Source organism: Carettochelys insculpta, chromosome 4 (genome assembly GCF_033958435.1).
Source record: "Carettochelys insculpta isolate YL-2023 chromosome 4, ASM3395843v1, whole genome shotgun sequence".
NCBI lineage: Eukaryota > Metazoa > Chordata > Testudines > Carettochelyidae > Carettochelys > Carettochelys insculpta.
Genome location: NC_134140.1, coordinates 19,774,299 through 19,789,520, shown reverse-complemented (window position 1 = coordinate 19,789,520; position 15,222 = coordinate 19,774,299). Strand labels below are relative to the sequence as shown.

The following is a 15,222-nucleotide window of genomic DNA, read 5'->3' as shown; positions in this document are numbered from 1 at the left end:
GGCGCACGATTCAAAACCCGCACTTTTGAATTGCCACGGCAGCCATTATGTTAATGAGGCACTGCATATTCATGGCAGCACCTCATTAGCATCTTTCGAACTTGCTCATTAACATGCCCTTCTGAAAGGAAAGGGCTTGTGTAGACACAGCTCAGGAGTTCTCAAAGAAAAATTGCTAACAGTTCCAAGGTGGCTTCAGCTAGTACACTAAGTATCCTAGGAAGAGTTTCATAAGGACATGCTAACTTTCCCCATTTTGGCTTGCATTTTCCCCCTTTCTTGTTCTTAATATTGATTGTGTTGTGTATTTGGTCACCATTAGTCTTTTTAGGGAAGAGTGAAGCAAAATAAGCATTAATACCTCAATCTTCTATTGGTTTATTTAGTCACTGATGAATATGACAAAAGTGCAGTGACTTCACTGCAAATCTTTCGGGCAGGGGGATAGCAAAGGGGGAAGAGAATGCTGAGATAGACCTGATGAGGTAAGTATCAGAGATGATATTTGGTAAATATACTGCAAAGAGTTTAATCATGCTATCAGAGTCTGTTTTCATACTTACTGTAACTGGGGAAGCAAAGATTTCTCTGGCTTAGATTTGAAAACAGGCACCGGTGGTTTAGGCAGCACTTGTGGCACAAACAGTCCAGGTTTGCCAGCTTCTTTTGGTGCTCTGGCCTCCACTGACTTCTCAGTTAATTCCAAGAGCCTGGGTTTGCTGCCTGGTAATGGAGGTGGGAACCGTGGAGAAAGGTTCAATTGTTTTAGCCGCTCACATCCTTCACTGGCAGTTAAAATGTGTGCTGGAGGTCGAATCTCTGCTGATGGCAAGCAGCTTTCTTTGACACAAGCAGGCTTTTTGAGATGAGGCATCGGGGGCACCGGCGGCGGTAGATCACTTACTCTACGGCTTGATGGCTGTGTTTTTAGATTTGACTCGGCTCTGCAGTGGAAGTGGGATTCTCCCCTTGTATTTAAGAGGTCCTCTGGTTTTATATCAGGTAAGCTTCTTTTAGGAGGTGGTGGAGGAAGCAGAGGACCAACGGACTGGCCTGCAAAGGAGTGCGCTCTTGTCTCTGCAAAGGCAACTTTCCTGATGGGAGGAATTGGAGGTGGTGGATAGGCTGGTGGGAGGATCATGTTGTCTGTGTAAGAAATGACCACAAAACATGAGGAATTAAATTTCAAAAATGAAACAGATTCTTCCTTCATTTTGTTTCAAGTGTCTACTGGATTTAGGACATTTTAGGGTACCTATAATCATGGACACAACTCTGAAATATAATTCTGGACTTTACTAAGGGCCAAATCCTGCAGTTCTTGCTCCAGCACAAGTTACGTTAACTTCACTGGGTGTTTTGCCTATATAAGGATGGAAAGAATTCCAGAACTGTGTTGAAAAGTATCATCTATCCTTCTGACAGACCTATGGATTAGCAGCAAGACTCAAGGTTCAGCTGGCTGACAGTGGCTAAAAGCACAGACTTTTAAAAATACTCAGCATTTTCTCTAATGTTCTTTCACTGGAAGTTTAGGTGTTAAGTACCTCTCAGGATATGGGTTCACTTAAGCAATGCTTTGCAATTGTTGCAACTGCCTATGGGACTTCAAGTGCTACCAACTGAATGCATCTGCCTCTAGATGTCTTTATAAATTTATATGAGTGTCACCTGTTCTGAGATTTTTAAAATGTATTATGACTGGTGAATATTCTCTTACCATCTGGTCTCACTGGATCAGTAGAATCTGGCTGTAAGTAAGATTCTTCATCTTCTTCCTGGTCATAATCTGCCCATAAAATATGTCTGTTTAATACCGAAAAGTGCTAATTGGGAATAGATCACAGGTGGAATATGCACATGCTGTTTTTAATGAAAAAGACTATTTTTAAATAAATGAAAATCTGGTTCCATTACATGGGAAAACACAAGACAGAAGAGGAAGTCATTTTGATTATTTTCACTTTGATATGGGAATCCACAAGGCTCAACTTTAAGCTTTCTCTAGGAGTGCTCCAGCCTCACTCTGCCCAAGGTCCTTCCTCCTTCCCACCACTCTTCCTAAGGCTCTGTCCTCCCTCCCTCCCACAAGCATGCCTTGCCATTGCTGTGCCTCTTCCCACCACCACTCTGACCCTAAATGGAATGACCAAGAATGAAGACTAAGGACCGAGAAAGATGCTAAGCACTGGTAACATTTGAAGAGCAAAGATATAAAGTATCCCACTTAATCTGCAATCTATGACATCCAAGAAAGTAAGACATTCTAGAGCTGGAATTCGTTCCAGGTAAACTGATAGCAGCTGCAGAAAGGACAAGACACTGTAACCCTGCCATATTATGGATCACTGAAATTAGTATTAAACACAAATAAAATGTTTAAATTGTACATATGGGACAAGAGACTGGTTCAGTGAAGTACAAAGGATTAAATTAATCATCTGGCTCTGGAAACAGAAACCTGCTAGTAACTGTGTAGCCTGAATGATTTAGGAGTTTGCCTTACGTCCTAGGTGGGACTGAGCACAGTAAAGTAAAGTAATTTCAACCACAGGCTATGTCACAAATATATTAATTGTATTTAACCAGAGAAATGCAAAAAAGAGTATATGTATGAGACCGTGTGCCTGCATGCAGCAGAGAATGTGTATTAAGTGATATTATCCAATTATATTTGTAAATTAAGATGTTAAACCACAATAACTCAAATTCCCTGCAGACTTCCTTCAGAGGAAACATACAGACAGAAGGAAGATGCCATATGCCTAGTAAAAGTTGTGACAATGGCATATCCCACTGCTTTACAAGGACTAAAGGAAGCTGGATAGACTCCTTGAAGTCTCACTGCTTTTCCTAACTCACTGGTTGGCTTTTCAGATGGGCATGCTTCCTCTGTAGCACTTACAGGATGATATGGGAAAGAGTGAAAGGAAAATGCCGAAGTGGGACCAAAATAATCATGACTAGGCTAATTATTGTGGCTGGAGGGTCTTTTCCTAACATGTTCCTTGGCCAGGAAATCAGTCACTAAGACATCTCTAAATGCCTTTCAGTTGCACCAACCCTGCTAATTAAAACCCAAATACATTCTACACTAAATTACTTTCTGTGAACCAGCTATGGCAAGGACAGACATCAAACTGGAAGGCAAGGCCTATACTCCCAAGGCCTAGAGAGTATAGTGAAAACATATAAGAGTTTCAAAAGCTTACAAGTCACTTAAGGCTATACTATCTGAACTGCAGATAAACACCTGTGACTTCCCCAGGACAAGTTGACTCAGGGCTTCATTAACAGTAAATTATCACTCTCATACAGGACAGACACACAGCTGAATGGTTAAAAAAGAATGTTTTCTTCCACCTTTCTGTCAGACGTATGTACTAAGAAAACAACTTTCTGACATTATATTGGCGGACAATTGCTAACAGCATGATTGGAGTTTTAGGGGTCTGAGCATCTCTCACGATCTGACCCCAAATATTCCTTATTTTACAATTATTGCAACCTGCAAGTCTTATAATGTTATCATAGGCAAACATTCTTATGTTACATGCGCTATGAAATCTTTTTTTAAAGCCAGTAAAAGCGCTGTAAACTCAGTGATTCAGGGAGTGATTCTTATGGGGTATGGAGGGAAACATTCAAGATTAAAGTCTCACCTTCATTTTCAGTTGAATGAGAATAGTTGATATTTATGGGACGTTCTACTGATCCATAGAAACTGTCTGCATCTGAACCAGAGTCACTACACAAAGGAAAGATACACAGTTTAATAGCACGTTAGCAAGTGCTGATATCAGAACACTGAAAGCAGCAGAAAAACTGATCTAGACTAATTTTTCAATAGCCAAATAAATAGCTCTAATTTTTAAGGACCTATAAAGATGACATTAATTACTCTTTTTAGAAAGGTTTATTTTTCGTTGTGATATCCCTTGATATGTAGTATGAAAGTCACACATAGGAATGACTGCATGTGCTATTGTTTAATGGTTGCAAAAAAAATACCATGTTTTGTCATCAGGTGCAACAAATGGCAAGCAGTTTTATAAACACATGGACCCATATTTTTAACCGTCTTTTTGGGTGTTGCTGTACTTAGCATCACAACGCCTACTGACTTAGGAGCCCAAGTCTTATCTTCAAAAGAGAATTAAGCACTTAGGAGTCTAAATATCCTCAATGGGATTTAAACACTGAATGCAGAAATGCCTAATAAAAACAAGGCCCTTGCTCAAACAGCCTTTCCTAGAGTCACTGAGGAATTTTTGATAAAGTGTAAGAATCAAGAAAGTGACACTAGAATTAGCAGGTGCATACCTTAAATCTGTTATTGTTTCCTTCTGGTCATGGTAGTGATCTATTTCACGCCTCAGTGAAACCATCCAGTTCTAAAAGAAATATTTCATTCATGTAAAACTTATTATATTGTTTTTGTTTTTTTTTGGAAAGAATGTATAAAATGTCAATATTCTGAGAAGATGCAGATGCTAGCAGTTATGGACTGACTGCTTGGTAATATTTACTCACTCACTAGAGCATTGTGAGGATTTGTCAGTTCACTTGCTTTGACCATATACAGTATCATGGCACTTTAAAATGTCACCACTTTTGCTCTATAGATCTCAAATCGCTACTTAGAAATACAGATAATTTATCATTTTTAAATATAGGGCAAGGATTTTATAAAGTTATTTTCCATGTTTATAGTGTTTATTTCTTAAGTTTATAATGTTTATTTCTTAAACCAAAAATCACGATATCAAGACATTATATACTGTACCATTAGCACAATTGTGCATTAGCACAATAGTGAAAACTTAGGCTGGGCTCCTCAGATGAGCCAAGAAGTTCAGTGCCCATATCACATTAAGGGAATTAGGAACTGAAATGCTAAATTCCTATTAAAAATGTTCATGTCCTTCCCATCTCTTGAAATATATTATGAGGTCATGGGAAATTACTCACCTTTCTTTCATCTTCAGAAGATGCTGAAAAAAACCAGGTCCTGTGTTTCTTGCTAATATGAACTAATTTGAAAGGAAACACATTGTTTGATGTTGTTTCCTCAGCTGCCCGCATGACCCTAAGAAGCAGAACAAACAACAGTGTGAAAAGCTTAGTCAATAATTATTTCTGTCATGCAAGTAAACACAGGGTCCTAATACTAAGCTACAAAATGACTCTTCAAATCAACTTCCCCAAAAGGCTAAAGAAAAGCTAACACCCATCATGCCTTCTGAACTATTTATCTAATCAAAGATGGTAGCCAAAGAGAAAGGGGGAGACAATTCACTAGCCAAACTGCCAGAAAGGATAACAGCTATAATTGTAACATATTAGGTCACCATACATTTTAATTCTGTTACATTGTTGTACTGAAATACCATATAATGACACGGAGGTATTTGTGTGGCTGCGCTCCTCATTTCAGGTGTCCTCAACAAGGGAAATTCATAACACTGCTTTTCCATGAACACAAAAAGATAATGAATACAAACTTTAGGCCTTATTTTGATATTCCACTCTTTGTAATATAAGATTTCTTTTATAACAACTGATACTTAACGACATATATAGTCAGCTCCTTTGTGGAGCTAGATTATTGTTTCTGTTTTCCTCTTCTCAGCAGGTTAGACTTTGCCCTCAAATGCACAAATCAGACACACCTCATATGGAAATCATTTACAAATTCGTATGGGATGTTTGGAAGAGAGAGAGAGATTTGGGGCTCTCTGTGCTAAGATTTTTAGTATGGAAAAGTCTTGGCATTCAGAAAAGCCAAAAGGAACTAGGTGTACAGCTACCATTATAGTTACTAATAGATAGCTCTCATTTGGAAGTGTTTTCTTTTGTTCCCCCAACTTTTTTCAATTTTATCTTCTTTCACAGAACAGCATTTCCTAGAGTCACTTACTCATTAGAAGACCTTGAAAAAGTTGCATTTTGAACTCCAGGGACAGATTTTAAGAATTACTCTGGTCTCACTTAGGCAGCAAAGTTCAATTTATTTTCTTTTTCAAATCTGGCGAACTCAGAGCAGCTGCCATTGGGGACTGCTAAACAATTGCGAATATCTGGCCATACACCCTTCAAGATATCCCATCCAATCTTAAACTCTAGACTGTATTTTGCTGACACATAGTCTGCACATCAAGGTTAACAATGCAAAAGCAGCATATTCCCTTAATAGTTAAAGACATGAGGAAGTCAATGTAAGAAATACACTGCTTAGAACTGGTGTTGATGATTCAAGAGACACCAGTCTTTTTGCTGAATCACTCAAACTCAATGCCCTGTGTACTTTTTGACATAGGACTGTGAAATGTGAAAACAAGGTCTGCTCAAGGACCCAGATCCTTTTTTCAGACAAGCACGTGCAACTCCCTCTGATATGAAGGAGAGTTGTACATCTCTTCTTAGATGCAAGCTTTTTAATACTTGGGGAAGGCACAGTGTTTATGCTTGGATTTGTACAACAGCAAGCACAGCATGGCTCTAACTCCTGGGTCTTTTGGATGGTGGTATAACATAAATCAATGCATCATCCATATCAGTTATAGTTCCCAGGCTATATTTCTCATGAACAGTGGTCTTAACCCTACAATAATGGCCAAATTTTCAGCACAGGTAATTTTATTCTTCTTGTATAAACTAACTGTGCACTTTAATTGAATAAGGTTTTTCTGCTATCTTCCTTTAAGAGGTGTTGGTTATTGATGAACTTGTCACACGCTACCACAACTTGAAGGCAGAAAATCCCTACAAATAAGTATGTGAATGCTTACATGGCACTAGAATGAAAAATCAGTAGAAAAAGAATAAAATTAAGAGATTTGTATATTTAAGGCCAGAAGGGACCACTGTGGTCATCCAGTCTGATCCCCTGTATAACACAAGTCACAGAACTTGCCTAAAATAATTCCTAGACTACATCTTGATTTCAGTGGTTGAGACTAACATGGCAATGCACTCCAGATTCTGTATCCCGTTTGGTCTTATACTAGCAGTAATTATAGTGCTGTTTTTTCTAGATCAGCTTTGATTTATTAAGATGACTCATATATATTCTGTACAGACATATCACATTTTGACAATACTGTACAGCTTGAAATAATGTGTTAATTAGATATACCATCACTGATTTTAAAACCAAATATTTCATTTACATAATGCATCTATAAACATAGACTTTTTACCTGCATATTCTTTTGCTTGTAAGCATATGAGTAGTTTTGTATTTATTGTCTCCTTCATAGCATATAAGGAGATGACATTGTCTTACGCTACTGAATCAGTTAACTCCAAAACTATTTCTATTATTTTCTGATTATTAAGATACTTAGAAAACATGGTGACTGTGAAAACATCTGCCGAAACCAAAAAGGCTATATATATTGGTGTGTACCACAAAATATGGCTATGATAAATCAGAAATCAAATTGATCCTATTTGTTAGCAGTCTGACAGCTTTTCTGAAGAAATGTTAAAAGGTGAAAGGAATAGGATCTTCTAGTAAGGAAAAACAAATCTATTGGAGCCAAGATCTCACACTGCAATGTGTTACAACAACTAGCGTGAGAAAGCGGTCTGTGCTATCAAGTTAAATGTAGGTTTCCCTCCCCGAAGTAAACAGACACACTGGCACTATTACTATAACAGTTGTAGTGAATATATATTTGTAAGACTATGTGGCTTTGACGCACAGCCTATGTCTCTAAGGACATTCATGTTGACAAAACAATTTATTCACATAAAGTCCTGATAACAGTTTGCAGCTTCAAAAAACCATCTTAAGATCCCTTTCCCAATTGCCTTATCACAATCTGCTTTGCATGGAGTAAATGGAATAATCTCTAGTGAAACATTACTAGAGGTGCATTAAATGTTCCTCAAATAAACTATAAGTAAAAAAATCTGCATAAACAGAAACAGTTGGTTTTCCATGAGTTGAGGTTCCTTAAACTTGAGCAAAAGTCATTCTTTCATCATTAAACGGTGTCTGTGTAGAATATAAATATTTTGTATCACTCACCTGTTATAGCCATTTAAAGAGAAAGCACCCTGTGGAGATGCAGATGTGCTACTCTTAAAGTAGTAAATACATCCCTCATGGATAATCACAAATCTCAGTGGCCCTTAAAAAAAGAAAGAAAGTTGGACAAAAAATGAATCCAAAGTGGGTGAATTACTAAGCACTTGCAAATGATTTTACCTATTTAGTCAGTTCAGAATAATAGATCTGATACATTCCAATTGGGACAAGAAATTGACTGGAACTTTGTTGTGAAAACAATGGATCAAAATATTTGAAATAAATGAGATACTTCAAGTACACTAGAAAGAAAGATTCATTTTCCCAGTCTTCCTTTTGGAGGCACTGAAATCCAAACCCACCAAACAAGAGGAAAGAAAGAAACACATATCCCAACCCCACCCCCATCTACAATTTTTAATCTTCCCAAAAAAGGAAGCATCATCTTTAGGATTAATTAGTTAATTTTACTGCAATATCTTGCTGAATTAAGTCCAATACAACAAGACACATGAAAGGAGACAAGGAGATGCTTCATTCTAAACCGAGTAACACTAACTGCCTGCCTATAATGTGTCATTGTCCCCAAATGCAAGTATTTAAAGTAACTGCATACCAGTTAATATCCCCCACACTTACATTTTAACATCTGCAGCTGGGTGCCTCCTTTTTTGTGCAGGTATCCTGATTTGGTAACTCCACCAGGCATTGTCAGTAGGTTCTGTGCGCCAATTGCCTTCATTGGAACTGGCCAGTACTGCTCTTCTGTGGCCATTGTTCTGCAATTTATAATGGAAAAAGTGGTTTGCACTGCATTTGCATTTTGTTTTAAGGAATGAACTTTCAGAAAGGAAGCTTGTTTGGAAAATATGTTTAATGAAATAACAGTCCAGCATCCGAGTATGTGGCATAAGCTAGTGTCTCAGAGATTCCAGGAAGTTTGCAATGCATAAAATAATATATGACACAGGAAGTTCCACTTTATTTTTTTTATATATATCATTGGGGGGGTAATGACAGTGTTCCAGAAAAAACATTTAACTTCACATTGTAGCTACAGAGAAATGTTTCCATGGGGGTAAAGAAGGAGGGGAGTGAAGGGGACCCCTAGAGGCGCAAATCTCCATCTTTCAAAGTTATCCACTGACTTTTGCCCAATATCCAGCTACGTACAGTAGTAATGTATGTAGCTTTGCCATTAGGAAGGATTAAGAACCACCCCCATTGTACAAGGAAGTGATGTAATTGAAATACAGAGTTTCCCTTATTTCTCATTTATCATAGCTCTTTGTACTGGTGTAAACCGGTGTGTCTATTACATAATGTTTTTAGTGTCACATGCAATACACAGAGGATATAATCAAACTCAAAATCTCCCTCCCTTGATGTTTCATTTAATAGCAGCCCACATTAATTATTGCTGCCATGCTGCACTGAGTATCCTAGCAATTACAGCTCTTTCTGCACTCTCTTATACAGTTTACAGGCTAGAGTATTAGTTCCTTAATAACTAGTTTTATCAGCCTGGTAATAATCACAAAGAGACCTTTCTTTCTTCAGCTGGCAATACAAGGCATTGTGCAGGGCTTGGATAAGTCCTTTAATTATCTAGCAGCGAGAAAGCCCTCCATGAACTGAATAGGAACTCTGACCTTCACAAACAATGCTGCATTATTCCCAAAGCTTGAACAGAGGACCTCTACTGGAGAGAGCAGGGCCCTTGAACTGCTAAAGTTCCTCTGCTATTATTAGTTGATTTCAAGCTGTTTGCAACTAAACAGATGTTACTCTAGGAGCCAAAAGAAGTAAAAATGTAAAGGCTCTTGCTTACTCCATTTTTCCATAATCTATAACCCAACAATCTTCTACCCACACACAAAATCTTTTAACTAAACTCCCTTCAACCTAACACAGTGACTCAAAGTACCCACTGTGAAAAGAGCACGGAGTATGTTTTTGCTGAATTCTTCATTGCAGTAGTACAGTCTATGCAATAGTACAGTGTTTCCTACCACATATACAGTGGGTATTTCTTCTTGTCCACACTGATCAAACAGAATCACTAAGAATTTGGTCCACATTTATTTAGAAACTAGAGAGGAAGAGAGGTGACTGACTGAAACCGATAGTTGTATCACAAGTAATTAATACCCTACTCCATTCCCTTTCAGAAAAGAGCATAAGAGAAAACTGCACAAGGTTTTGAGGCACTCTAAGTGGAGCCAACTATCTTACCAGCTCTTCTTCCCATCCACGACCACCTGTTTGTATTTAGGTATTTATGAGGTGCCTAAAATCCAAGGTATGAACTCTTCCTCAAGGGATCCCTGCAATCTCATTTCTTCCATCCACTGAGTTTATGGTATTCCTAATAGTCTCTTTCATGACAGTTCCCTCTGTGTTCTCACAGAGTCTATCCCAACCTTAAACTCCCCAATCTGCTCAGTTTGCTGTTCCCCCGAGTCCCTTCCTCAGGCTCAGAAGGCTGCTGGGTCCATGCTGCTCCCTCTCTGACTCGCCCTGCCTGTGCTTCCATAGAGGTCCCATGCACATGTCCTGCTTTCTCTGAGGCAGTGATGTATTAACTTGTGGGCCAAAGACTGTAGCAGCCAACAGTGATGAAGCAAAACACACAAATGTCATGCAGGCTTCCAGACCATGGATTTGATTTGACCAGGTCATATTCAACATAACCCAATCTCATCACCGAGTGACACCACTTTATGTTGCCTTGAAAAATGGTCTTCAAAAAGTTACTCCAGGAGGATTCAGCTCCCTGCTCTGCTGACAACAGTGGGGAAAACACCAGTAATGTTTAACTCCTCCATCATGAGCAATTAAAGTTTGCCCTTGATGAGAATATTTTTGCAAAGTGTAACACATTTGTGCATACTTGCATTGTCCACTGCTAAATTCATAATTCATTCCTTAAGCAGCCTAGGGCTCAGGCACTGATCTTAGTCTTTCCCCCCTATTTTAGGAAGGGTTCAAAAAATTGGGGGTGAGGAGCAATAATCTTTTACTCTGAAGTGGAGCCACCACTTGCCCACTATAGGCTCCACCTGGACAACGGGGACTCCATCAATTGTCCCCAAAAATATTCCTGTTTCCCACCTGTTGATAGTTCCTTCCTCTGCACACACAGTTATCTGTTCCATCTTCCACTGAAGCCCCTCCCCCACCCATTACCCAGTCCACTGGATCCCTCATCATAAGATGACTTGTCCCACTCCACTCGAGATTTTTGATAAAAACAGCAGCTTAATGAACTGTTAATTCATTACACACTGACGCTTTAAATGCCAAGAAATACTAACGTTACTCCTGCAAACTGAAATCAAAATTGTGTCAAGCATTTCTTGTATATACTGCAGAACTGAAAATTAGGCATGAGGGAAAGTGTGCACATTTTCTCAGCTGTCTGTAGAAACCCAAATGTTGCAATGCTCTAGTGTCAGCAAGGGAGCAATTTCCTTAAAGTGAAGGGCACGAAGGGGAAATCTAGGCAATTTTTTTTAAAAATGACAAAACACATCATCAGGGAAAACATACAATGAAATCATGAGAAATCAAACTGATTAAATTTCCTGAGATTTATTTATGTTTAAAACAAGAGATAAAAGAAGTTCCATTTTTAATTAAATAGGATAGCATCTGTTCTCCATTATACCAGAGTAACTGAAATAAACTCACAAATGACCAGTTTCACACACATCTTCACATTTACTTACACTTCTGAAAAAAACCAACAAACCATTTTTCTAACACTTCTCTTGGTAATACCACAGAGCCAAAAATATCTAAAGGAAAGAGTATTAGATTGTGTTCTGCCTCCATTTTCATGAATACAACTGTCAGAAAAGTTCTGATTCCAGGATGTTTATTACTGCTGATTTATGTGGGACAAAAGAATAGCTTCATCTTCAGATCCCAGATGGAGCTGGCAGTTATTGCAGTGAGTTGCTGTCTGACTTGCAATCTGAGCACATGAAGCTCCCGGTTCACAGATATGGAACACCACTTCATTTGTTCAATTATAGTTACATGTCTAAGTACCTGAAAACTGCAGGCCAAGACACAAGCCCCTGAGCCAGGTGTGCTTCTAGCGCAGATGCTCTAAGCCAAGGGCAGACAAGATCCAGCCTGAGGGCCAGACCTGACCTGCTGAGAATCTCAGGCAGGCCTCCCATCTGCTGCAGCCCTATGCTGCTCAGAGCAGCCAACTGCTGTGGTCCTGTGTCTCTATGTGCTGTGCACTGTTTGTGGGGGTGGGGCTCACGTGCTGCTGCTTCTCCCCCAGTAAAATCCTGAAAACCAACAGGAACAGCAAGGATTGTGCTTGGGGTGGAGGCATTTCCCAAGTCCCCTCTCCTTCCTTGACTGCACAACACAGACACACATGGCTCCAGCAGCCAGCTGCTTTGAGTGGCCTGGGTCTGCAGCAGGCAAGGGGCCTACCTGAGGGTCCCACTTGGCTGCCAGCTATGAGCCACACATGTAAATGCCTCCTAGCCAGTGTGCACCTGACACTCCACCTTCTCCCCAACCCTCTGCCCCAGGTCACCACCCAAACCCTCTGTACCCCACCCCCACTCCAGGTCACAGCTACCTCCCACACCCTGCACCTCCTCCCCCAGGCTAGACTCTTCTCCTGCACTCATACTTCCTCATTAACCCTACTGCACCCAATCTCCCGCCCCAGGTCACAACCGCCTCCTTCACTCAAACTCCCTCTCTGACCCCCAGCCTACCCTACCCCAAGCTTCCTTCTGTACCCAGCCTCCATCCCAGGTGCCATACACCCTCCATAGAAAAGTGCAGCTCTTGACCACTTGCCAAAATCTTGGAGTAGCCCCCCCCCAATCAATAATTACGGCACACCTCTGCTCTAAACTGACAGGTGAGAGTGCTCCCACTGACTTAACTACTGCAGGCACTGCAAGTGGTGTTAGCTATGCTGGTGGGAGAAGTTCTCCTGCAAACATAGCACTGTCCACATCAGCACGTAGGCTGGTGTAATTTATGATGCTTGTGGGAGGGCTTATTCATACTTCTGAGTGGGTAAGTTAGACCAACAAAAGCTGCACCCAATACTTAGCCTCACCTACAATGCTGAAAAGCACAAACTCTTTAATGAAGTATATGGAAAACCTCCAATGGAGCATCACATATAACCATGCTAAGAACTTGCACTTGCTGAGGCTACTGGAAGAATTTTCTCCAGCTCATTCTGTAAGTTTCTTGTAATGATTTTTTTAAACAAATGCTTTTTTGCATAATTTTCATCACTGTCACCAAGCCAAGGAAACAGCTCTCTCCAAACACCATCATGGCAAATGAACACAATCCTTCCCCTACAAATGCAGTCCTGAGACTCTGATTCAAGACAATCCAAGCACACTAGGATACCCTGTCCTCCCTGTCTCCTCAGGTGTTTTCTGTGATGATCCCTGGTCTGCTCAAAAGACTGTGCTCTGTAGTGTGGTGGGGCAGAACTCAGGAACAGTAGTTTATAGAAGTCTCTTCAGTACTCAAGAGTTTCTGTTGAAACACAGCAGTGTGGTCACCTTATTCTCCAACATACCACAAAGCCTATTCATACACCACCTAGAACAAGTACTTAACGCATGCTGAGGGTTTCTTCTTTAGCACAGCAACTATCAAAATAGTTTGCAATGTTTTCTGGTACATGAACAGAGTATTAATAGGTTAGATAAGTCTGAGTTTCTATTGCTGATAAGTTGAACGTAGCTCCAATTGCTGTGATGGATTATTTAAGTAGCTATTTGCACAAAAAAAGTATTGCTGCATACAGTGTGCTTGTGCCAGTCCTTGTGAAAGCCATAATAGCATACCCGAGAGACAAGGTGACTGAGGTAGTATCTTCTATTGGACCAACTTCTGTTGGTCTGATCTCATCTTCAGGTCTGAGAAAAGTACTTAAGAGTATCACAGCTAAACAAATACAAGATGGAACAGGTTTCAGAGGGTTTGCCATGTTAGTCTGTTTCACAAAACACACACACACACGGTGTCCCACGTTAGTTTTTAAGGTGCGACAGGACTATTCCTTGTTTTTTTGTTTTTTTAAGATGGAACAGGTTGTTCAGCTTAAGTGGTTAGAATATGTGCTAGAAGACCATTCAGCATAAAGTGGCCCATAACTCATCTGCAAGCCTAGGACAAAAAGAAGGGGACTAATGCACCACAGATTACTGTAATAAGTCAGAAACCCAGTGTTGTTTTTTTTTATTACGACCACTATTTTAAGTATCAACCAAAATGATGACTTTAAGCTCCAAGGTGCTTTGGAGGTGTTGTGCAGGTTTAGTTTGAAAATGCAGATTGAGAGGCCAGACATGGAGTAATTTATGGGCAATAGGCAGTTTTTGTCTTTTGTCATTTTCCTGTGTGAATACATTCAAGAATATAATGATTGTCTGGTTTCATTCACCTCATTGTCTCTGGGGCACTGAGTATGTTGAAGGGGCACCTAGTGAGAGGTATTCGTTAGACTGCTGGATCCATGTATTTACGTATGCTGAGTATACTGCAAGGGATTTCGAACATTGTAGCAGTAGGGATAAATTCATGGGTTTTGCATCTGTTGTTCTGGAAGGGCCTGGTGGCATTTTGAATTGGTGGGTCCTGTGGGAAGCTTGCTTCTGATAATGAGCCCTCTTTTTTGTCCTATGGCTACATTAACAAACCACCTCATTTTGAACAGTCACTTGGGGCTTGTCTAAAATGGCAAGTTACTGGACTATAACTTTCCACACAGAGGTGTGAACCTCTCCCCTTCCCACCTCTGAGTGCAGCAGGTCACAGTGCTGTAAAATGCCAGTATAGACAGTGCTCCAGTTCCACGCTGCGCTCCCAGGGTTGCTACTACTCCCCTTGTGGAGATGGTTTACGTAGAGTGCCAGGAGAGCCCTCTCCCAACACTGCTGCTGTGACCACATTGCCATGCTAAACCCCTGCTGCAGCAGGGTTTTTAAACTCTAAGTGTATAAAAAGCCTTATCATAACTGCTAGAGTAAAAGCTCTTTCATATGGGCATGCTGATGGAATGAGGGGCGCCAATAAATTAAAAATGTCAGTTAACGAAGCGGGGGGCTGTCGAAGGTGATGGGGGGTGCGATGGGCACAGGAGGGACTGCAGGGCACAGACTCTGGGAGGACCT

The 15,222-nt window shown here is 40.2% G+C and overlaps 1 protein-coding gene across 5 annotated transcripts in view; it reads right to left on the bottom strand.

The window, feature by feature from the left end:
- Positions 1-15,222, bottom strand: part of SH3BP2 (SH3 domain binding protein 2) — a 62,812-nt gene that overhangs the window by 13,732 nt on the left and 33,858 nt on the right. For all 5 annotated transcript variants that reach the window (XM_074991706.1, XM_074991705.1, XM_074991704.1 and 2 more), the window contains exons 2-8: positions 8,678-8,817; positions 8,039-8,141; positions 4,972-5,089; positions 4,324-4,394; positions 3,663-3,748; positions 1,721-1,789; positions 564-1,146 (exon numbers count right to left, since the gene is read on the bottom strand). In XM_074991706.1, coding sequence (XP_074847807.1) covers positions 564-1,146; positions 1,721-1,789; positions 3,663-3,748; positions 4,324-4,394; positions 4,972-5,089; positions 8,039-8,141; positions 8,678-8,813 — 1,166 coding nt within the window. In that variant the 5' untranslated portion in view covers positions 8,814-8,817. The remainder of the gene's footprint in view (positions 1-563; positions 1,147-1,720; positions 1,790-3,662; positions 3,749-4,323; positions 4,395-4,971; positions 5,090-8,038; positions 8,142-8,677; positions 8,818-15,222) is intronic.